We start from the raw sequence: 16,417 nt of genomic DNA, 5'->3' as shown, positions 1-16,417 counted from the left end.
TCAAACAAGTCGAGCACATTCTGTGTGTGTTTGTTTTCCCCCTTTTGCTCTATAGGTGCACCCACTGTCAGGGTGTCGAGGTTCTGTGTACCAGCCCTCAGAGATCAGCGCTCACAGTAAAAAGGGGATTATGCATGCCACCCTGCAGGGCAAGCCCCCAAACAACACTCAGCTCCAGAAATGCCCAACGTGGTTTATTTGAGGTCAAAGATAGAGGCAGTGTGATGTGGTGCCCTGGCCCTCAACCGTGGCTGCGCATTACAGCCACCTGGGGCCTCTTAAGCAATACCTGAGCCTGAGCTCTGCTTGTAGAGATTCCATTTTAATTGGTCTGGTTGCGAACTAGAAATCCATTTATTTTAGGAGCTTGAGTGCACAGCAGGGTTAACAACCGCTGGTGTCCTGGAAAGAGCAGGAGGCCTGTCTTCTAATTCCTTAGTGATCATCAGGAAGTCATGACCTCTCCCAACACCAATAAAATGAGGAAGTTGAATTAGATAATGCTTTAAGTTTAGATCTAGCTGCATGTCTTAGATCACTGAGATTGTGTGGGTTTAAACCAGTAGTTCTTTATCAGGAATGACCTTGTTTACCAGAGAACATTTGGCAATATCTGGAGGCATTTTTCGTTGTCACAACGTGGGAATACTATTGGTATATAGTGGGTGGAGGCCAGGGATGCTGCTAATCATCTGACAATGCATGGAACACCCCAGAGCAAAGAATTTCCTGGCCGCAGATTTCCAGATAGTGCCGAGGTTAAGAAACCCTGCTTTAAACCAGTCCTCTGAGCTTTACAACAGAGAACCTCCTTGCCACTGCCAAGGACAGCAGGAGAGGTCTTTCAACCGTGCCAGGAGGTTCAGCCCCTGCACCATTTGGCTCCTTTTAATCCTCATACATTCTTAAGGTAAGACCAAAAAAAAAAAAACAACAAAAAAAGCGCTGTAGAAGGCGACTGATGTGGTTTCTAGGAGGAAGGGTCCTGAACTTCTGTGGTTAGAGTGCTGGCAGTAACCTTGCAGATAAGCCCTTTCCACTAGGCAGGCTCTAGGAGCATGTTCTCTTACAGCATGTACTTGGCGAGGACACAGACCTCCCAATTTAGTCAGAGCAGCTGTTCAGGAAGAAATCTCCTCCAAAGCACACTGAGATACCCACTGGAAAACCATATTCCCATGTAAATGTGTGTTTAGTCCATGGTGCAATGCGCAGGTACCTGGTCCATGGAAATGATAAAAGCTTCATCTTATACTGGGAATTGACAAGCTGGAGTATGTTCAGAAGAGGGTAAATGCCATGATTTTCTCTACAGAATTTATGACATATAAATAACAGTAGAAGGAACTGGGGATGCTGAGCTTAGAGCAAAGAGGTTTTAGGTCATAATTATTGTTTTTATATATTTAAAGGGCTGTTAGAGGAAACAGGAATTCAACTTCTGCATAATGTGAGGGAGAGAGGTAAGAAACAAAAGATTGAGGGTTATAAGAACATGTATTTCAGCACAAAATGGAATGGATTGCCTTACTAGGGAGTTCTAGTAAAGTTGAAGGAGAAAATTGGATGACCATCAATCAATTAAAAGTGTTGATTGACTGAATATCAGTAAATGGAAGAACTGAATGTTCATTAGTCAACATTTCTGGGGAAGAGGTGAGTAGATTGAATAACATGTTCTCAGCCCCTTTTTTGCGATTCTGTGAGTTACAAAATCATAAGCATCAGTGCAGTTAAGTTTAGGGGAGAGCAAACTCTACTTCAGCCAGTGTAACATTTTGTTTGGTTGAAGCTGGAGAATTTCTGGAAATAATACTAGTGAGAAGAGATATGTCAGAGATGATACTGTCAATTTTAGGGGGCCATTCTGCTTTCCTTTACTGAATCTTTGGCAATCTGGGGTTGGTAGAAAATGTAGACATTTCCAAAGGAGAAATATCTCTATAGGTGCTTAGCGGTAAACAGCTAATTTGATGCCTGAGATTGCATTTGGAAAAAATATTGGATATATTTACTGATCAAGATATATATATATATATATATATATACACACACACACACACATATATGTATATATATACACACACATATATGTATACATATATATACATACATATATGTATATGTATATATATATTTTCTTTGAAGCTTTAATAAGAAACAAATTGCTGTTTAAAGATTTGCAAGAAGGGACTCTGGGCTGGAATTAAGGATACATCTTCTCATTCCGTTTTTATGATGCTTCCTTTTTCATACAGAGACAATTAGGATCAAGACTTCAGGTCTGGAAAGAAAAAGACAGAATCCCAATGTAGGAGGAACCATGTTTCTGATGCAGTGGTTTAGTGTTACAGTTAAAAGCATAGGAATTGGTATTTGATGGGCCTCGGTTTGATTTTTGGTCCTGCCGCTTTGAAGCTGTGTGATCTTGCGTTAGTTACTCAACCTCTTGGTGCCTTGGTGCCTTCCTGTGCAAAATGGGAGCACAAGTGGTTCTTGCCTGATCAGACTGTTGCAAGACTTGTGTGAGACAGATACTGGACCTATACCTGGAACACAGTAAGTTATTGATAAATGACATTCTTGTTATAATCACCACCATCTTATTAGGCAAAATGGCAGGAAGAGTGGTTGTTAGGACAAGATTCTTATTTCTGGAACTCTGGTTCATTATCAGAACAGGGTTTGAAGGGAAATGGTGTGGTGTCAAAATCACTATAAAGCCCTCTGATAAGAAACAGGATTTTTCCTTAACAGTAGGTTCAGGAGGAGGAGGAAAAGCACTTCAACTGCAAGGATAGATGAGCTGTGAGAAAAGGAATGATGCAGAGTTCTAGCTGCCGTCCTGCTAGAAATGCTGTGAGGTCATCTACAAGCCCTGAGCAAGGAGACCCACTGAATGTCTCTGGTTATATAAACGAACAGCTGAGTACGTTCTGCTTATATTCAACCAAAGAGCCAAGAATCTACTTTTCGAAAAATGGTTTCTGAATTGTCTTTTCTTATTTCCATGCCTGTTTCAGGTTATTTTTAACAAGATTCTTAGAAACATTTCACAGTTAGAATTGCTTTTGGAGAGTTTTTTATTCTCAAAGAAATGAGCAAATTCGTATTTTGATAAACCTGACAAACAAATACATTTGGCATCTGCTCAAGTTTTTTTTCTCCTTTTCTGACTTTAGTTTTCTTTGCTGGCTGGTAAAATTTAATTGCTTTCTCCATGTGTAAATTGGGATTGCCTGCTTTGAGTTTCTGACTTTAAGGAAAGGAGTGTCTGTATATGTGTACACACACGTACACACACATATGTATGAATATATACACATACACATATATAGATATGAATGATTGTCATATATAATAACTAGTTGCTTTAGGAATACTTTGGCTTTTTGGTTCACACTTCATCTTTATAATCATCATCATCTTATCTTAGGAGCTATGATTTATTGAGCACCAGTTTATGCCAGGCATTGAGCTAAGTGCGTTGTATATGACATCTCATTGAGTCATCTCATTTACCCTGTGGAGCATGTATTATTGTCTTCATTTTACTGATGGGAAAACTGTAACTCGGAGAGATTAAATAACTTGGCTAAGGTCCCTCAACTGGTGATGTTAGGGCCAGGATTCTAATAATTTCCACATCCCTTTGTTGTTAACCACTAAACCGTACTCCTTGATAGTTAACTCAAAACGCCTGTAAAATTTCAGAATTGTTGATTCTTAGACATGGAGAGGGCTTCAGAAGTGATCTGGTCAAATGTCCCACCCAATACGGTGATATTTTCTCCCACTTGCCTGTAAGCAGCTTTCTATCAATTCTCCTAATGAAGGATAGCTCATTATTATCCAAGGTAAGGCATTATATTGTTTCACAGTCCTAGTTGTTGCAAAGTTTGGTCAAATTTTACTTCTCTATATCTTCATCATAAAAGCTTATAATCTACTAGCTGGAAGTGATATGAGAGCTCAAACAGTCCAGTGGTTATCAAACACTTTTGGAGGGTGTAGCAATCTTTTCTTCAAACGGTATCTCACTTGGAAGTGCAAACAACAAAAATAGAATTGCTTTGAACAAAACAGGTGTTGGTGTGGAGACATGTGTGCACAGCATCATGACCATTGCCCCATCACTCCTATGACCACTCCATGAGGTTATTGGTTGAAGTTTTGTTAAAAATAACCTGAAGTAGATTGCTGACCTCAATCTATTACAGACGAGAAAATAGAGGCTCAGAGAACTTAAGAAGTTCGCTAAGCTAGTGCAGCCACATCATCAGAGGAACAAAGACCAGAACCCAGGTCTCAGAACTCCTACATCAATTTCTCACTTACTCATTAATTCCTCCACTCATTTATTATCTTTTATTACATACCTAATAGGGTACAGACACTGTACTAGGCAGAAGGGCTCCAGCAAAGACCTAGACAGGCAAGATTCCTGCCGCTAAGGAGCTCACAGTTGAGCTTTTATCTTCTCACTTTTTCCTGATGGTCTAATTCCTGCCCTTGGAAGGTACACAGAGACACATGCATTCAAAAGTTAACCGGACCATCCTGGGAGACTTCTACATTCAGTCCATTTTTTGCATGACTTTCCAAAAGGGTGCGTTCTAGAATTGAACTGAAAGGCTATTCACACATTTTGGTGATTTTAGGATGCTCTTTCCTTGACAGAGTTGCAAATTATAAATTATTTTCTCTGCCTCTGGTTTTCTTTTGGGACTATGTATATAATATAGCCATAAAGGGAGAAGCTGCTTCGTGTTTATCACTCAGGAAGATGGAAAGGCCATTCAGACATGTGGGATTTTAAACTGCAAATGCCAGCTGGATTGGGTTGTAACAGGATAACCTTGAGCAGTACAGTAGGACTTGCAGTGGGCAGAGAGGGAAGGGCATATGAGGCCCTTCTTGGCCTGATCCAATCTGGTTTTCCAGCTTATTTCCCTCAACTCTCCCCACTGCAGCCCAGCTCCCCTGACCTAACTCTTTGTGCAATAAACATACAAGATTGGTCAGCTTTTCCCAAACAAATAGTGAATTATCTTGTCTCTGGATCATCTCTGCTGCCTTGAATGCTGTCTCACTTTCCAGCCTGGCACAAGACTACTCATTCTTCTAGGCACGGTTCCAATAGGACTTCTCCAAACTTTCCTGCCCCACTTTTCCCTCAGTCTCTGGGTTCTCTTACCACCTGCTTGCCCTTCTCTTGGGAGCTCAGCTTATCCCTCAGTATCTTAAGTATTCTTTTCTTTTTTATTATACTTTAAGTTTTAGGGTACATGTGCACAATGTGCAGGCTTGTTACGTATGTATACATGTGCCATGTTCGTTTGCTGCAACCATTAACTTGTCATTTAGCATTAGGTATATCTCCTAATGCTATCCCTCCCCACTCCCCCCACCCCACAACAGTCCCCGGAGTGTGATGTTCCCCTTCCTGTGTCCATGTGTTCTCATTGTTCATGTACCTGACTCACTGTCACTCATATGGGCAGCTTCTCAAGAGCACTGTTTAAGGGTTAAGAATGCCTGTTCCATGATGGTGCAAATTTAGTGATGTTGTTTCAATCAGGCTCTGAGTTCAGATCCTGACCCCACCACTCTCTAGATATTCTACCTGGGGAAAGTTACAGGATTCGTTCCACTCAGCCAGAGCCTGCAAATAATAAAACCCATGTGATAGGATTATTGTGAAGTTTATATGAAATAATCCATGAATTTCTTAGCACAGTAGCTGACACATAATAAACATTCAGTAAATATTGGCTGTGTTTAAAACGTACTTTTAAGGTATTTTCTCCTAGATATTTTAGGTTCTTTTATATTGGAATACTATAGAAAAAGCAGGTAGATAGTCTGACTCCCAAAGATTCAGAGTTTCAATCCTTTTATTTGCCTTTTAGGAACTGTGGTAAACAATGGAAAAAAGTCATGAAAGGATATTGATTTGACCTCTTAGTTCCATGTGCATATTGAGAAATAGGGAAAGAAGTACATTGGGATTAGAATCAGCCACACCTGATTTGATCTTGCACTTTGGTGTATTGAAACACGGACATATCTGAGGCTGGTGATGGGATTAAAAGGCCCTTGGGAATACATTTTGTCCAGAGGCCACAATGTTAACATCCCAAACTATGAAAGCTTAGCTTTCTGCAAGCTTCAAAACACAGTAGAAAGAAAGATTGTAGAGCTCATGCCCTGCAGATGCATTGCTTTATGTCCTTGCCAGGACACTATGCTTTCTGCAATTTAGTTTTCTCATCTGTCTGATAGGGGCTTTTGTTTCTTGCATGCTACTTTCATGATGTTTTTATCATGTCACCACTCTACCCATGCCATGCTATTATTTATTTACTATTTTTCTTTAAATACGTTTTAAATCTAAATAAATATATTCGTAAAGGAAACTCTGTATCGTGACCTTAAATGCAAAACTATATAGAGAAGATGATTTTTAATATAAATGCAATGAAAATAAAACAAAGTTATTAAAATTTAACTTTATCCTGTTTTTTTGCCAAAGGCTTTGAGCTTGACACCTGCACTGTGTTTGTTAGATATTAGAGACTTGTTAAACCAGAGCAGGACAACACTGAGTCAGAATGACTGAATGAATAATTTGAATCCCCTTGCTGTCATTCAGATTATTTAATGCTGTGTTCTATTGTCTGAGATATCACTCACAGAACACATCCTATGTTTGGGAAACACTTGATCTTCTAGCCTTAGTAGAATTCTGGTTGATAGCGAATCTAAAGACAATTTAAGAAATGGACTTTTAATAAGCGAACTTGCTGATAACTTATTACAAATCTATGTGCCTCGCGGTTTATAGACAACTCAGTTTTTATCAGCTAACAATACCCAAGAATTCTATTTCTCATCACATGAAAAGCACCTAAAAAAACATTGCTCTGGGCATCTCTACATTTTTTGCTTTCTCATTTTCATAATCACCAAGTCTTTTCTCATCTGTTTATCCTCAATGTGATGAAAACCAATAAATACTTCCTTGTCCACTTTGCTGAAATATATGTTTTATTTTATTGTTTCCATTCCTTTCCCTTTGGGAGCAGGGACTTCTAGCTCTGGCTCCTCTGACCTGCCTGTGCTTTCTCTCTACTAAGATAGCCCCCTAAGTCCCTATCTCTATGCTCGCTCTCTGGTATGAGTAGAACGGCTGGAGGGAAATCTCATACACCTGGGTGCGTAAGAATCAGCTGAAAGCAGCTTCTTAAAAATGCAGATTGCCGCTCTCTCCACTTCACTCCTGCCCTCCTACCCTCACTGTCAAAGGTCTGGTATGGATCCTGGGAATCTGTATTTTATACAAGTACCCAACATAGTTCTCATGCACATAGCCTCTGGACCTTTGAGAAAGATGACTTAGCAAGTGATTCTCCTCCTCCTCCTCCTCCTCCTCCTCTTTTTCCTCTTCTTCTCCTTCTTCTTCCTCCTATTCTTTCTTCCAGAGAACAAGTAATTGTAAGTCTGTTTCATTAACTGCTAATATTAAACTTCGTTATAAAACTTTCCACCAGATAAATGATTTCCATGTTTCCAAATGGGCAGAATTCTTGATTTGTAGGGCAGAATACCTGAGTTATAACACTAGATCCACCATTACCCATCGATCAATCCATGCCCCTATATTACACTTTCCTCTTCCTCTAACATGGAAACAAGACTCTGTACCTTCTTGCCTTACAGATTTGCATTGAAGATTAAATGTGAAAAAAGATATGACAATGCTTTGTAAATTGTCAGGGATTTTACCAAAACGATTACAACAAGAAACTGCATTTTAAAAACTCATCCGTTAAGATATTGGAGAAAGATCTTTTTAAATGATGTTTTGCATCAGGGATTTTGAGTGGCTCTGCCAATGTTTTTGATCAAACATATGTTTGAGGAGAGACAGTTGTGATCTCGCTGCATTTTAAGTTGTGGCATCTCAGCCCCACCCTATCCTATCCTACCCAAATACGTTTAACAGCTTTGCAATGTAATTTCACAGATTCCGAAATTGAGGTCTTTCAGATTCTTTAATACAAATCCAAAATTACCCTCCCTGTGTTTCCAGTGAAACCTCTTCCCTCCACATGGAATATAAAGTATCAGATACTAACAATAGAATATTAAAAGCCAAATTTGAAGCAATTACCCACAGCTTTGGAGAACAGTCCCACACACAGCTGGTGCCCAATCAGAAGGCCTGTCTCTGTCACCCACCATCCCTGCTACTCATAAAATCAGAATGTCAGAGTTGCAAAGGATCTGACAGATTATCCTCCCCTTCATTTAACAAATGGGAAAAGTGAGGCACAGGAAAGGGATGAAGTCATCCAGAGTCACTCAACTGGAGGCTCCAAAGGCATTAGAACCCAGGTCCCTGTCTTCTGGTTGCTACACTCTGCTACTTTCTTCTCTGAATTAGTAGGGTGACCTTGTAGCTGGGAGTGAAAGGGGCTCCCTGAGTGTTAAAGCCATGTGCACTGAGGATGATCTTATTGCACAGGAAGGAGGTCTCTTATGGTGCAGCATAATGTACCATATTTTTTTTTTTGTCACGCATGAAGGCCTAAAAGGCAGATGGCACTAAACTGTTAACTGTGAACAGTTATGTAAGTATAATAATGAGAACTGCGGCTATGAGCCAACTGTCCATAAGATCACTCTGTCATTATTCTCAAGTTCCCATTCGTCCTGCTGAGAGAGAGATGGTTGTGAGTCCTTCATGGAGTTAGATGCTGGGCCATTGTCCTTTCTCCATGGCCAAAGCTATATTGATGTAACCTGGCATTAGGCATCAAATAGCAATACTGGAGTATTTTCAATCTTTATTTAAATTTCTGAAGGAATTGTACAAGAGAGCCAATATATTGAAACTGAGTTTGCCAATGTCAAAGATAGATAGAGAGGGAGAGAAAGAGAGAGCTGATGTAGCCCTTCGGAAACATTTCTCAAAGAACCTCTTCCTCTTTCCAATTGCTTTGGAGCCTTCCACATGCCCAACCACATGGCTTTCTTTAGCTCTGATCTTTTCGCCTTGTCTTTTATCCTCACCCCTCATTCTTTATTATGTTTATTCATGTAGCCCCTCTCTTTGTCTTCCGTACTTTCCTCCTATCTTTGCAGGGTTTTTTTTCCCCCCTTTACACCTACTCTCCCTATTTCTACATCACAGAAAACATTGGGTTCCACTTAGCAATGACTCTTCTTTAATGGTCAGATGGAGTTAGCAGGAAAGAGTCCCATGTTAGTGTCGCAGTCATATTGTGTTGCAATAAATGGAGAGGCCACATCACACTACAGGTTTCTCACAGGTGGAACATTTATAACATGCACCCCTGTACATATTCATTTCACCCAGGAGTCTGCTATAGTGGGACAAAGAAATGCTAGAGACAGCAACACCTAATACTGTATCCATAGTGGTAGTTGTCAAAATGATGAATGACAATACAGTAGAACAATTACTAGCACAGATGATGGTGTCAAAAATGACTTAAATGTAAGGTCTGACCCTGTCATTTATTAACTGTGTATACTTGGGCAAATTACTTACACTCCCTGAAGCTCAGTTTCCTTGCTTGTTAAATGGGTATAATACATGAATTAAGGCACATACTGTGTTCAGCCCAATGCCTGGTGCACCAGTGCTGCACTAATGGGTGGTTGTTTTTATTGTTGCTAATAATGACAATAATAACAAATATGATACAAAGGGGATTTGGCCAATGAGAGATGAGAAATTTTTATTTTCTTTCTTCCCTCTCTCCCTCCTTCCCTTCCCTCTTTCCTTCCTTTCATTCTTCCTTCCTTCCTCCTTCCCTTTCTTCCTTCTCTCCTTCCTTCCTTTTTAACCTTCTTTTTCATTCATTCGTTTTTCTCTCAATAGATATATTCAATGAATAAGACAGATAAAAGTGTAAGGGAGCATGTAAAGGCCTGAGGGCACATCTTGAGTTAGCTAGAGAGTTTACACTTTAAAATGGCATGTGGAAAATCTGGAGGAAGGAACATATAACCAAGGATGAATCAAGGATGAACAAAAGCTATGTTCAGAGCTATGTTCAGATCTAACCCAGAAATAGTTAGATTTCATTATTTAGGGAAGAAATCTTGCATATTCTGCTGTAATAAGAATAGACTTCCAACTGGAAAGAAGAGAACATTTTAGGGAGAAAGTTGCTGTCCAGGATTGATGGAAAGCATTTAACTCTCTCTGAGCCAAGATGTGTCATATCTCAGGGGCTTAAAAAAACTTGTTGCTAACAAGTCTGAATGATCTTCGTCTAAGACTGGGGAATAGGTGGAAGCCTGGAGATAGTAAATACTGCCCCAAGTTTTCAAGAAACACTAAAGCTAAACTCTAGAAACCATAGACTCATAGCTTGTGTAAGTAAGATTCACTGTTGTATAATAATTCATGCCAAATAATTTCTTTATCTGCTAGGACAGATTTTCTGTTTGGCAGAGACATTTTAGCAAGGCATTGGACAAAGCCTGCCAGAGTGGGTCCATTCTCAGGCACATTGAGCATTAGATGTTTGACTGCAAGGAAGCCCGTCTTGGGGTAACTATGATTCTCTATTTTATCTTGCTCAACATTTTTTACCTTGCCTGAAAAACTAAAAGGCAGATGACACTAAACTGAAATATCTACCATTGTAGATTATTTGATCTTACTATGTGCTTGCAAAAAATTTAATGTCTAGTTTGCGTGAGTGCTAAATAATTATATCTTGAATGTTAAAATTGCTATGATTTAGAATGATCTCAGCTGACTAAAGTGATACCAAACCGATATAACAAAGTTTAACTGAGTAAAGTGTGATGGTTTATATTTTGGCTCAAGTAAATAAATAAATAAATAAAATCAACTATGCAGAAATGTAATAACCTCAGGAATTGACAGGTGTTGTATCAAAAACAATCATAGTTGGCAGCAAGCTGAATATACGCCAATAACTTATTACTATCGTTAGAAATGAACTGAATTTGACTACATTCATAGAAGTAAACCCAGTTGATGATGAAAAGCACATGATGTAAGTCAGGCTCACTGCGAAAATTTGTGCACTTTCCTAGTACCACAATTCAAGAGAGGTGTTCACTTTCCTAGTACCGTAATTCAAGAGAGGTGCCCATTATGGGGAATAATCTGGAAACCATAACATATAATGAACTATTAAAGAAAATTGGAATGTGTAGCCTGGAGTAGAGAAAACTTGGAGGATATAATCGGTAGAGGGCACAATGTTGAGGGGGCCTGATAGGTGTAATAGGTTCATCAGGTAGAAGCCATATGGAACCGATTTTGGCTGAATATTAATGGGCTATGTCTAATAGCTATTGTTGCCCAAAATTAATATGGACTGGCCTGTCAATGGAAATTCCTAAGTAGAAGCCAAATAGCTACTCATCTGCATGGCACAGAGTGTTCCTGCCATGCAGGTGGGCTCTTTCAGGAGATGATCTGCAACATCCATTCCAATTCTGAGGTTCTGTAATCTTCTCCTCTCTCTAGGGATGCAGTGGAGTGTGGTGGCCAGTGGGAGAGTCAGTGTCACCCGCCAGCAACTTCTCCTTTGGTGGCTGCTCAGCCCAGTGACACTTAGGCCCCTGGGACAATGACCCAGAAGACAGCCATGCCTCCGAAAGAGGGCCAGGTCCTAAGCTGCTGCTTGTGCGCGACTGCACGCGGTATTCTCTTCACCTGAGGCCTTCCGTCCGCCGGTGCAGGAACCCAGTGCTCGCTGGGCTTTTCCTCTGAGATTCCAGCAGGTGGCGCTGGAGGGACTCAGGGGACATAATGGCCTCCTTGTTCACTTATTTCCCAACCCGCCTCCCTCTTCCCAGATTCTCTGCTCTTGCTGCGTGGTCTCTGGTGTCTCTGACATGTTCCCGTCACTCACTATGTCTGATCTGTCTCACTCACGTTCTAAGCAAGACAGCTTGCTGCGTCCTATCTCGGTCACTGATGTCTCCAAATACGCCTTCTTTGCTGTGTGGGCTCACATGTAACAACAAAATACTCCCTCTCTGTTCCTGTCTTAGCCAGAGGTGTCGCTCCTGTCTTGCTTACTTGCTTGGTCACGTCCGTTCAAGCTATCCCCTGCCTCTTCTTCACCCTGTTCTGTGCCAGACGCTAACACACTTTTCTCCCTGTGTCTGGGTCCAAACGTGCATCCTCTTGGCCGGCCCCCTTGTCAGTCCCAGACGTCCACTTGCTCTTCCTTATGTCCAATGTCTGTCCTCTTCAGGACATGCTCCATTTATTTTCCATGGAAGACACAGGGTCAGAGATCTGTCAGAGGAAAATGGTCTCCACAGCAACTCTGGAGGGAAGCTGAAGACAGCTTCCTCCTGGTGTCCTGGCCGCTGGCGTGTCTGCCCTGAGATGCTCGCTCTCCTGCTGGGCTAGAACGGGACGTCTTCTAAAGAGCCTTGGGCAGGGCTAGCAACCTCGTAGGTGTTTATTAGGCTTCAGGATCTTTCCCATGAACTTGTGATATCATTTTGAAACCCTTCAATCTGGCTTTGTTGCTCCGAAAGGAGAGAACTGTTGGAAGTTCACACTGGGTAGACTCATTTTCCCCTGCAGCTCCCCCAAGGTGCAGGAGGGCAGGATCCAGCAGTACTGGGGATGCGGAGGCAATGCTGTACTTGAAGCCAGAGGACCCAAGTTGCCGTCCTGGCTGTGCTGCTAACACGCTGTGAGATCTTGAATAGTGTTCTTTCATCTCTGGACCCCACTTACCACATCTGTGCACTCAAGCTTGGACTAGAGGATCTTTAAGTTTTCTTTCTGTTTCTAAGACAACAGGATGCTGCTATCGCCGTCTGCTACCTCGAGAAGCCATGGCCTGCCTGCCTTTTGGCTTTGTTTCAAAGGAACGACCCTCCTCATTTGGGCCTTTTAGACCCCTGACCTTTCCAGCTTTGTCCTTCAGATTAATCTGGATGTCTTTTATTCAAAGCTGAGTCAGTGGCTCTTGCGAATGCCCCATAGCAGAAGTCCCAGGAAGGTAAATGCCAAACCCAGAGCCATGTGAGATTCTGACTTTGATCTTGGCTGTGGTTTAATAGCATCTCAGGATTATTTATCATATTCTCTTTTTTTCTTATTGCTTATGAAGTGTCAGTTATTGTTTCCATTGTTGTTTACTTTACTTCTGGAACTGAAACCGACAGGAAGAAACTTTGGAATAAGGAAGAGAAGATTGACCAAACCATCCAAATGCCAAAAAGAAAAAGAAAAAAAAAAAAAAAAGCCTCTCTGTCCTATGAAGACTTAATTCTGTTGGGGAGAAAGTCATGTTTTAGGGAAAGGAAATAGCCTCTGAAAGAGAAATGCTCTTCAGAATTCGTGAGAAATATCTCTCCATGCTGAAATGCTCTTTGTGTAGACTGGGATTCTCCCTGATCAATGAAGCAGATTGAACCAGGGAACCACTCTTGTCACATATGAAGAAAGTTTATTTAAGTTCTAACTTGCACCCTGACTCTGTGGCTGGACCAACCCCCTCTGATTTTTCAAGTCGTTGTTCCCCTGCCATCACTAGGCTCAGCAACCACCATTAGGAGGCAAGCACCATTTTGAGGTGCTTTTCTAATATGAAGAAGGGAGCAGCCAGCTTCTGGGCCCCACGGCTCTGGACCTGATAATGAGACCCAACCAATCTGCTGTGGCTGCCCACACACCCACCCACTGCCTGCATGAGCACATTGGTGGGAGGAGTACAGCACAGAGGCAGCGTGTGCACTGGGTCCATTGCTGACATTAAGCAAATTGAACTAATTCTTGAATGTCTCAGACCTCAGAGAGAATCTCTCTTGCCTACTTCACAAAGTTGTTGTGGAGATAAATAAGATAATTTTTTTTGTGAAAACATTCTGTAAATCATAAAATGCCATTCCACATATTTATCATTACTTTGGGCGTTTTGGATTACTGTGGATGTGCCTGAGCACTCAAGGACTACGAATTTATTTACTGGGAGGTAAACCAACTTAAGAGAGTAAGTTTCTATGTTGATAAAGAAACAGAGAAAGAAATGCCCCAGGGCAAAGGTCGCAGGAAGGTAAATGCCAAACCCAGAGCCTTGTTAAAAAAAATAATATTCTAGGAGCACCCCTTGGGTATTAAGTCTTCCTGTATTCCCAGCACTTTGGGAGGCCCAGCTGGGAGAATCACTTGAGGTCAGGAGTTCGAGCCTGGCCAACATGGTGAAATTTGATCTCTACTAAAGCTACAAAAATTAGCCGAGTATGGCGGCATCTGCCTGTAGTCCCAACTACTTGGGAGACTGAGGCAGGAGAATTGCTTAAATCCGTGAGGCAGAGGCTGCACTGAGCTGAGATTGCACCACTGCACTTCAGCCTGGGCAATAGAGTGAGACTCCATCTCACTAAATAAATAAATAAATAAATAAATAAATAAATAAATAAATAAATAAAATTATAGGAATTGTAGAAGCACCCTTTGGATGTTAATTCTTCCAAATCCACCCATCCTAATTTGGTCATTTCAGGTTGCCCAACACATGAATTTATGAATCACAAAAACTCATTTAAAGGGATTTTGTTATTCACAAAGTAGGGCACTACAGGCTAATTTTGATAATAAGGAGTGTAACTTCTCATATAACTTCAAAGTCACATGGAATAAGATTCAAATGTCTATTCACTATGAAAAAATGTATTTGAAGAAGAAAATACTTGGATCATCAAAATCGTCCCCACACTATAAATTATATATGTACAAATCCTATGAAAAAAATCAAACATGGACCAGACTATGACCAGCCAGCATGAATACTACATAAAGAGTCAACTAAGATATTGAACCTGATAACTTTTGAAAATTTTCCTGATCTGATAGTCTATGTATATGATTGTTAATTGTGGTTTAATGCTATTTTAGCTAACAACTTAATTTCATTTACATTTTTAATAAAGTAGAATTACAAAGGGGTCACTTATACAGTTTATAATGCACTGAGATCCCTTGTGTGATCAACATATAAAGTACATGTGTGCCCGCCACATAGAACATGAAACTTAATTCTATAATTTCAAAGGATTATAAATTGTAATGATGGTTGTGTTTTTGGTTTATGAGATTGTTAGTTATAGCTATGATTTATTTGAAGCTAAGGCTTTGAAGGTCCTAGAATCCTTGATCTAACTTTGTTTACATGGAAAGCATCTTTGGCTTTATGGTCATCTACTTTTTGATGCAGTTCCCAGAAATGTGTTATGGAAAAAATTGGAGCCTACATAGATTTTTTTAATTGATAAATTATATTTATTGATAAATTATACATATGTTTATATGAGTGCATTCTGTACATGTTTATATAAATTATATATTGAAGGAAAAATGAGTCTGAAAACTAATAACTGAATTTTGAATATGCAATAAAATGCCAAAGTCAACTCCCATGCCTCAGTCTTGTGGAGCTTCTCGGTAACCTCCAAGGTCCCAGGGCATTCTCCAGTAGCTATGTCATTTGAAGTTGAGAATTTTCTGACTCCAGTACCAGGTTCCCCTCAAAGGAAAGCTAGAAGCCTCGGGCCCCTAGATAATGTGATTTTACCAGATTCTACCTGTCTGCCTGTCTGTCACCTTCATCAAGGCCTCCAGCAATAAGACAGACCTCTATGACATGGTCACCTCATGAGCAGAGGATGGGGATCCTGTCCAGCTACTCTCAGAACACAAACCACGGGGAGCCATTTAAGGCAGTGTGACAATGTATATCTGGAGGTCTTGGATTGAGGTTAAGTATGTGCATCCCTGCTGAAGCCTTTAGAAAAAAAAAAAAACTGGAAGGGGGGTGTCACAAGCCATCCAAGAGCCTGGAGTCTGTCTCCCTTAGGCCCAGGTTATGTGTCAATGAAATCTAGGTGCCATCTCTTCTGGGTGTGGAACAATGGAATGAACCCTGTCAGCAGTCAGGAGACAGAGTAATGTCCAGAGTAAAATAGACTTAGCTCTTTTGTTTACCTCTTGGGACCTATCTTCTCACATATAAAATGCCAGGGGTGGACAAGAATTAGGTTTTCACATCAGAATCCTTTCTTCATACACAAATCTATCTGGAATTCCATCACATAAAAGATTCAAGCAGGATGGGGAATAGGTAGGTCTGGATCCCCCATCTCTGGTTATTATAATCTGTGCCCTGGAAGGAATGATCTTGGGAGCCTAAAGCCCAATCGCTGGACCAAGGAATATCCTCTGTGCCGGTGCTTGTTTACCTCCTGTCCTTAGCTTTTCTGAGGCAGTGTTCATAATACTGCCACGAACTATTTTTTCCAGGTGACAATCATTTCCTCAGAATCACATCTCCCCATTACAAAATCTCTTCCTCCATTCAGAAAGCATACTGTC

At 40.7% G+C, this 16,417-nt stretch overlaps 1 protein-coding gene across 3 annotated transcripts in view; it reads left to right on the top strand.

Annotated features, from left to right (window-relative positions):
• The window catches only part of HTR4 (5-hydroxytryptamine receptor 4), a 187,270-nt gene that overhangs the window by 157,900 nt on the left and 12,953 nt on the right, over positions 1–16,417 (top strand). Inside the window, exons 6-7 of one of the 3 annotated variants that reach the window (XM_032158300.2) lie at positions 10,472–10,591; positions 11,546–13,269. The exons of 1 other annotated variant lie outside the window; for it this stretch is intronic. In XM_032158300.2, coding sequence (XP_032014191.1) covers positions 10,472–10,591; positions 11,546–11,636 — 211 coding nt within the window. In that variant the 3' untranslated portion in view covers positions 11,637–13,269. Of the gene's footprint in view, positions 1–10,471; positions 10,592–11,545; positions 13,275–16,417 lie in introns of those variants that run through there. One more of the 3 variants, XM_032158301.2, reaches the window with a different exon arrangement.

Source organism: Hylobates moloch, unplaced genomic scaffold (genome assembly GCF_009828535.3).
Source record: "Hylobates moloch isolate HMO894 unplaced genomic scaffold, HMol_V3 SCAFFOLD_6, whole genome shotgun sequence".
Lineage (NCBI taxonomy): Eukaryota > Metazoa > Chordata > Mammalia > Primates > Hylobatidae > Hylobates > Hylobates moloch.
Note: the sequence above shows the minus strand (reverse complement) of the source record. Positions and strands in the feature narration are given on the sequence as shown.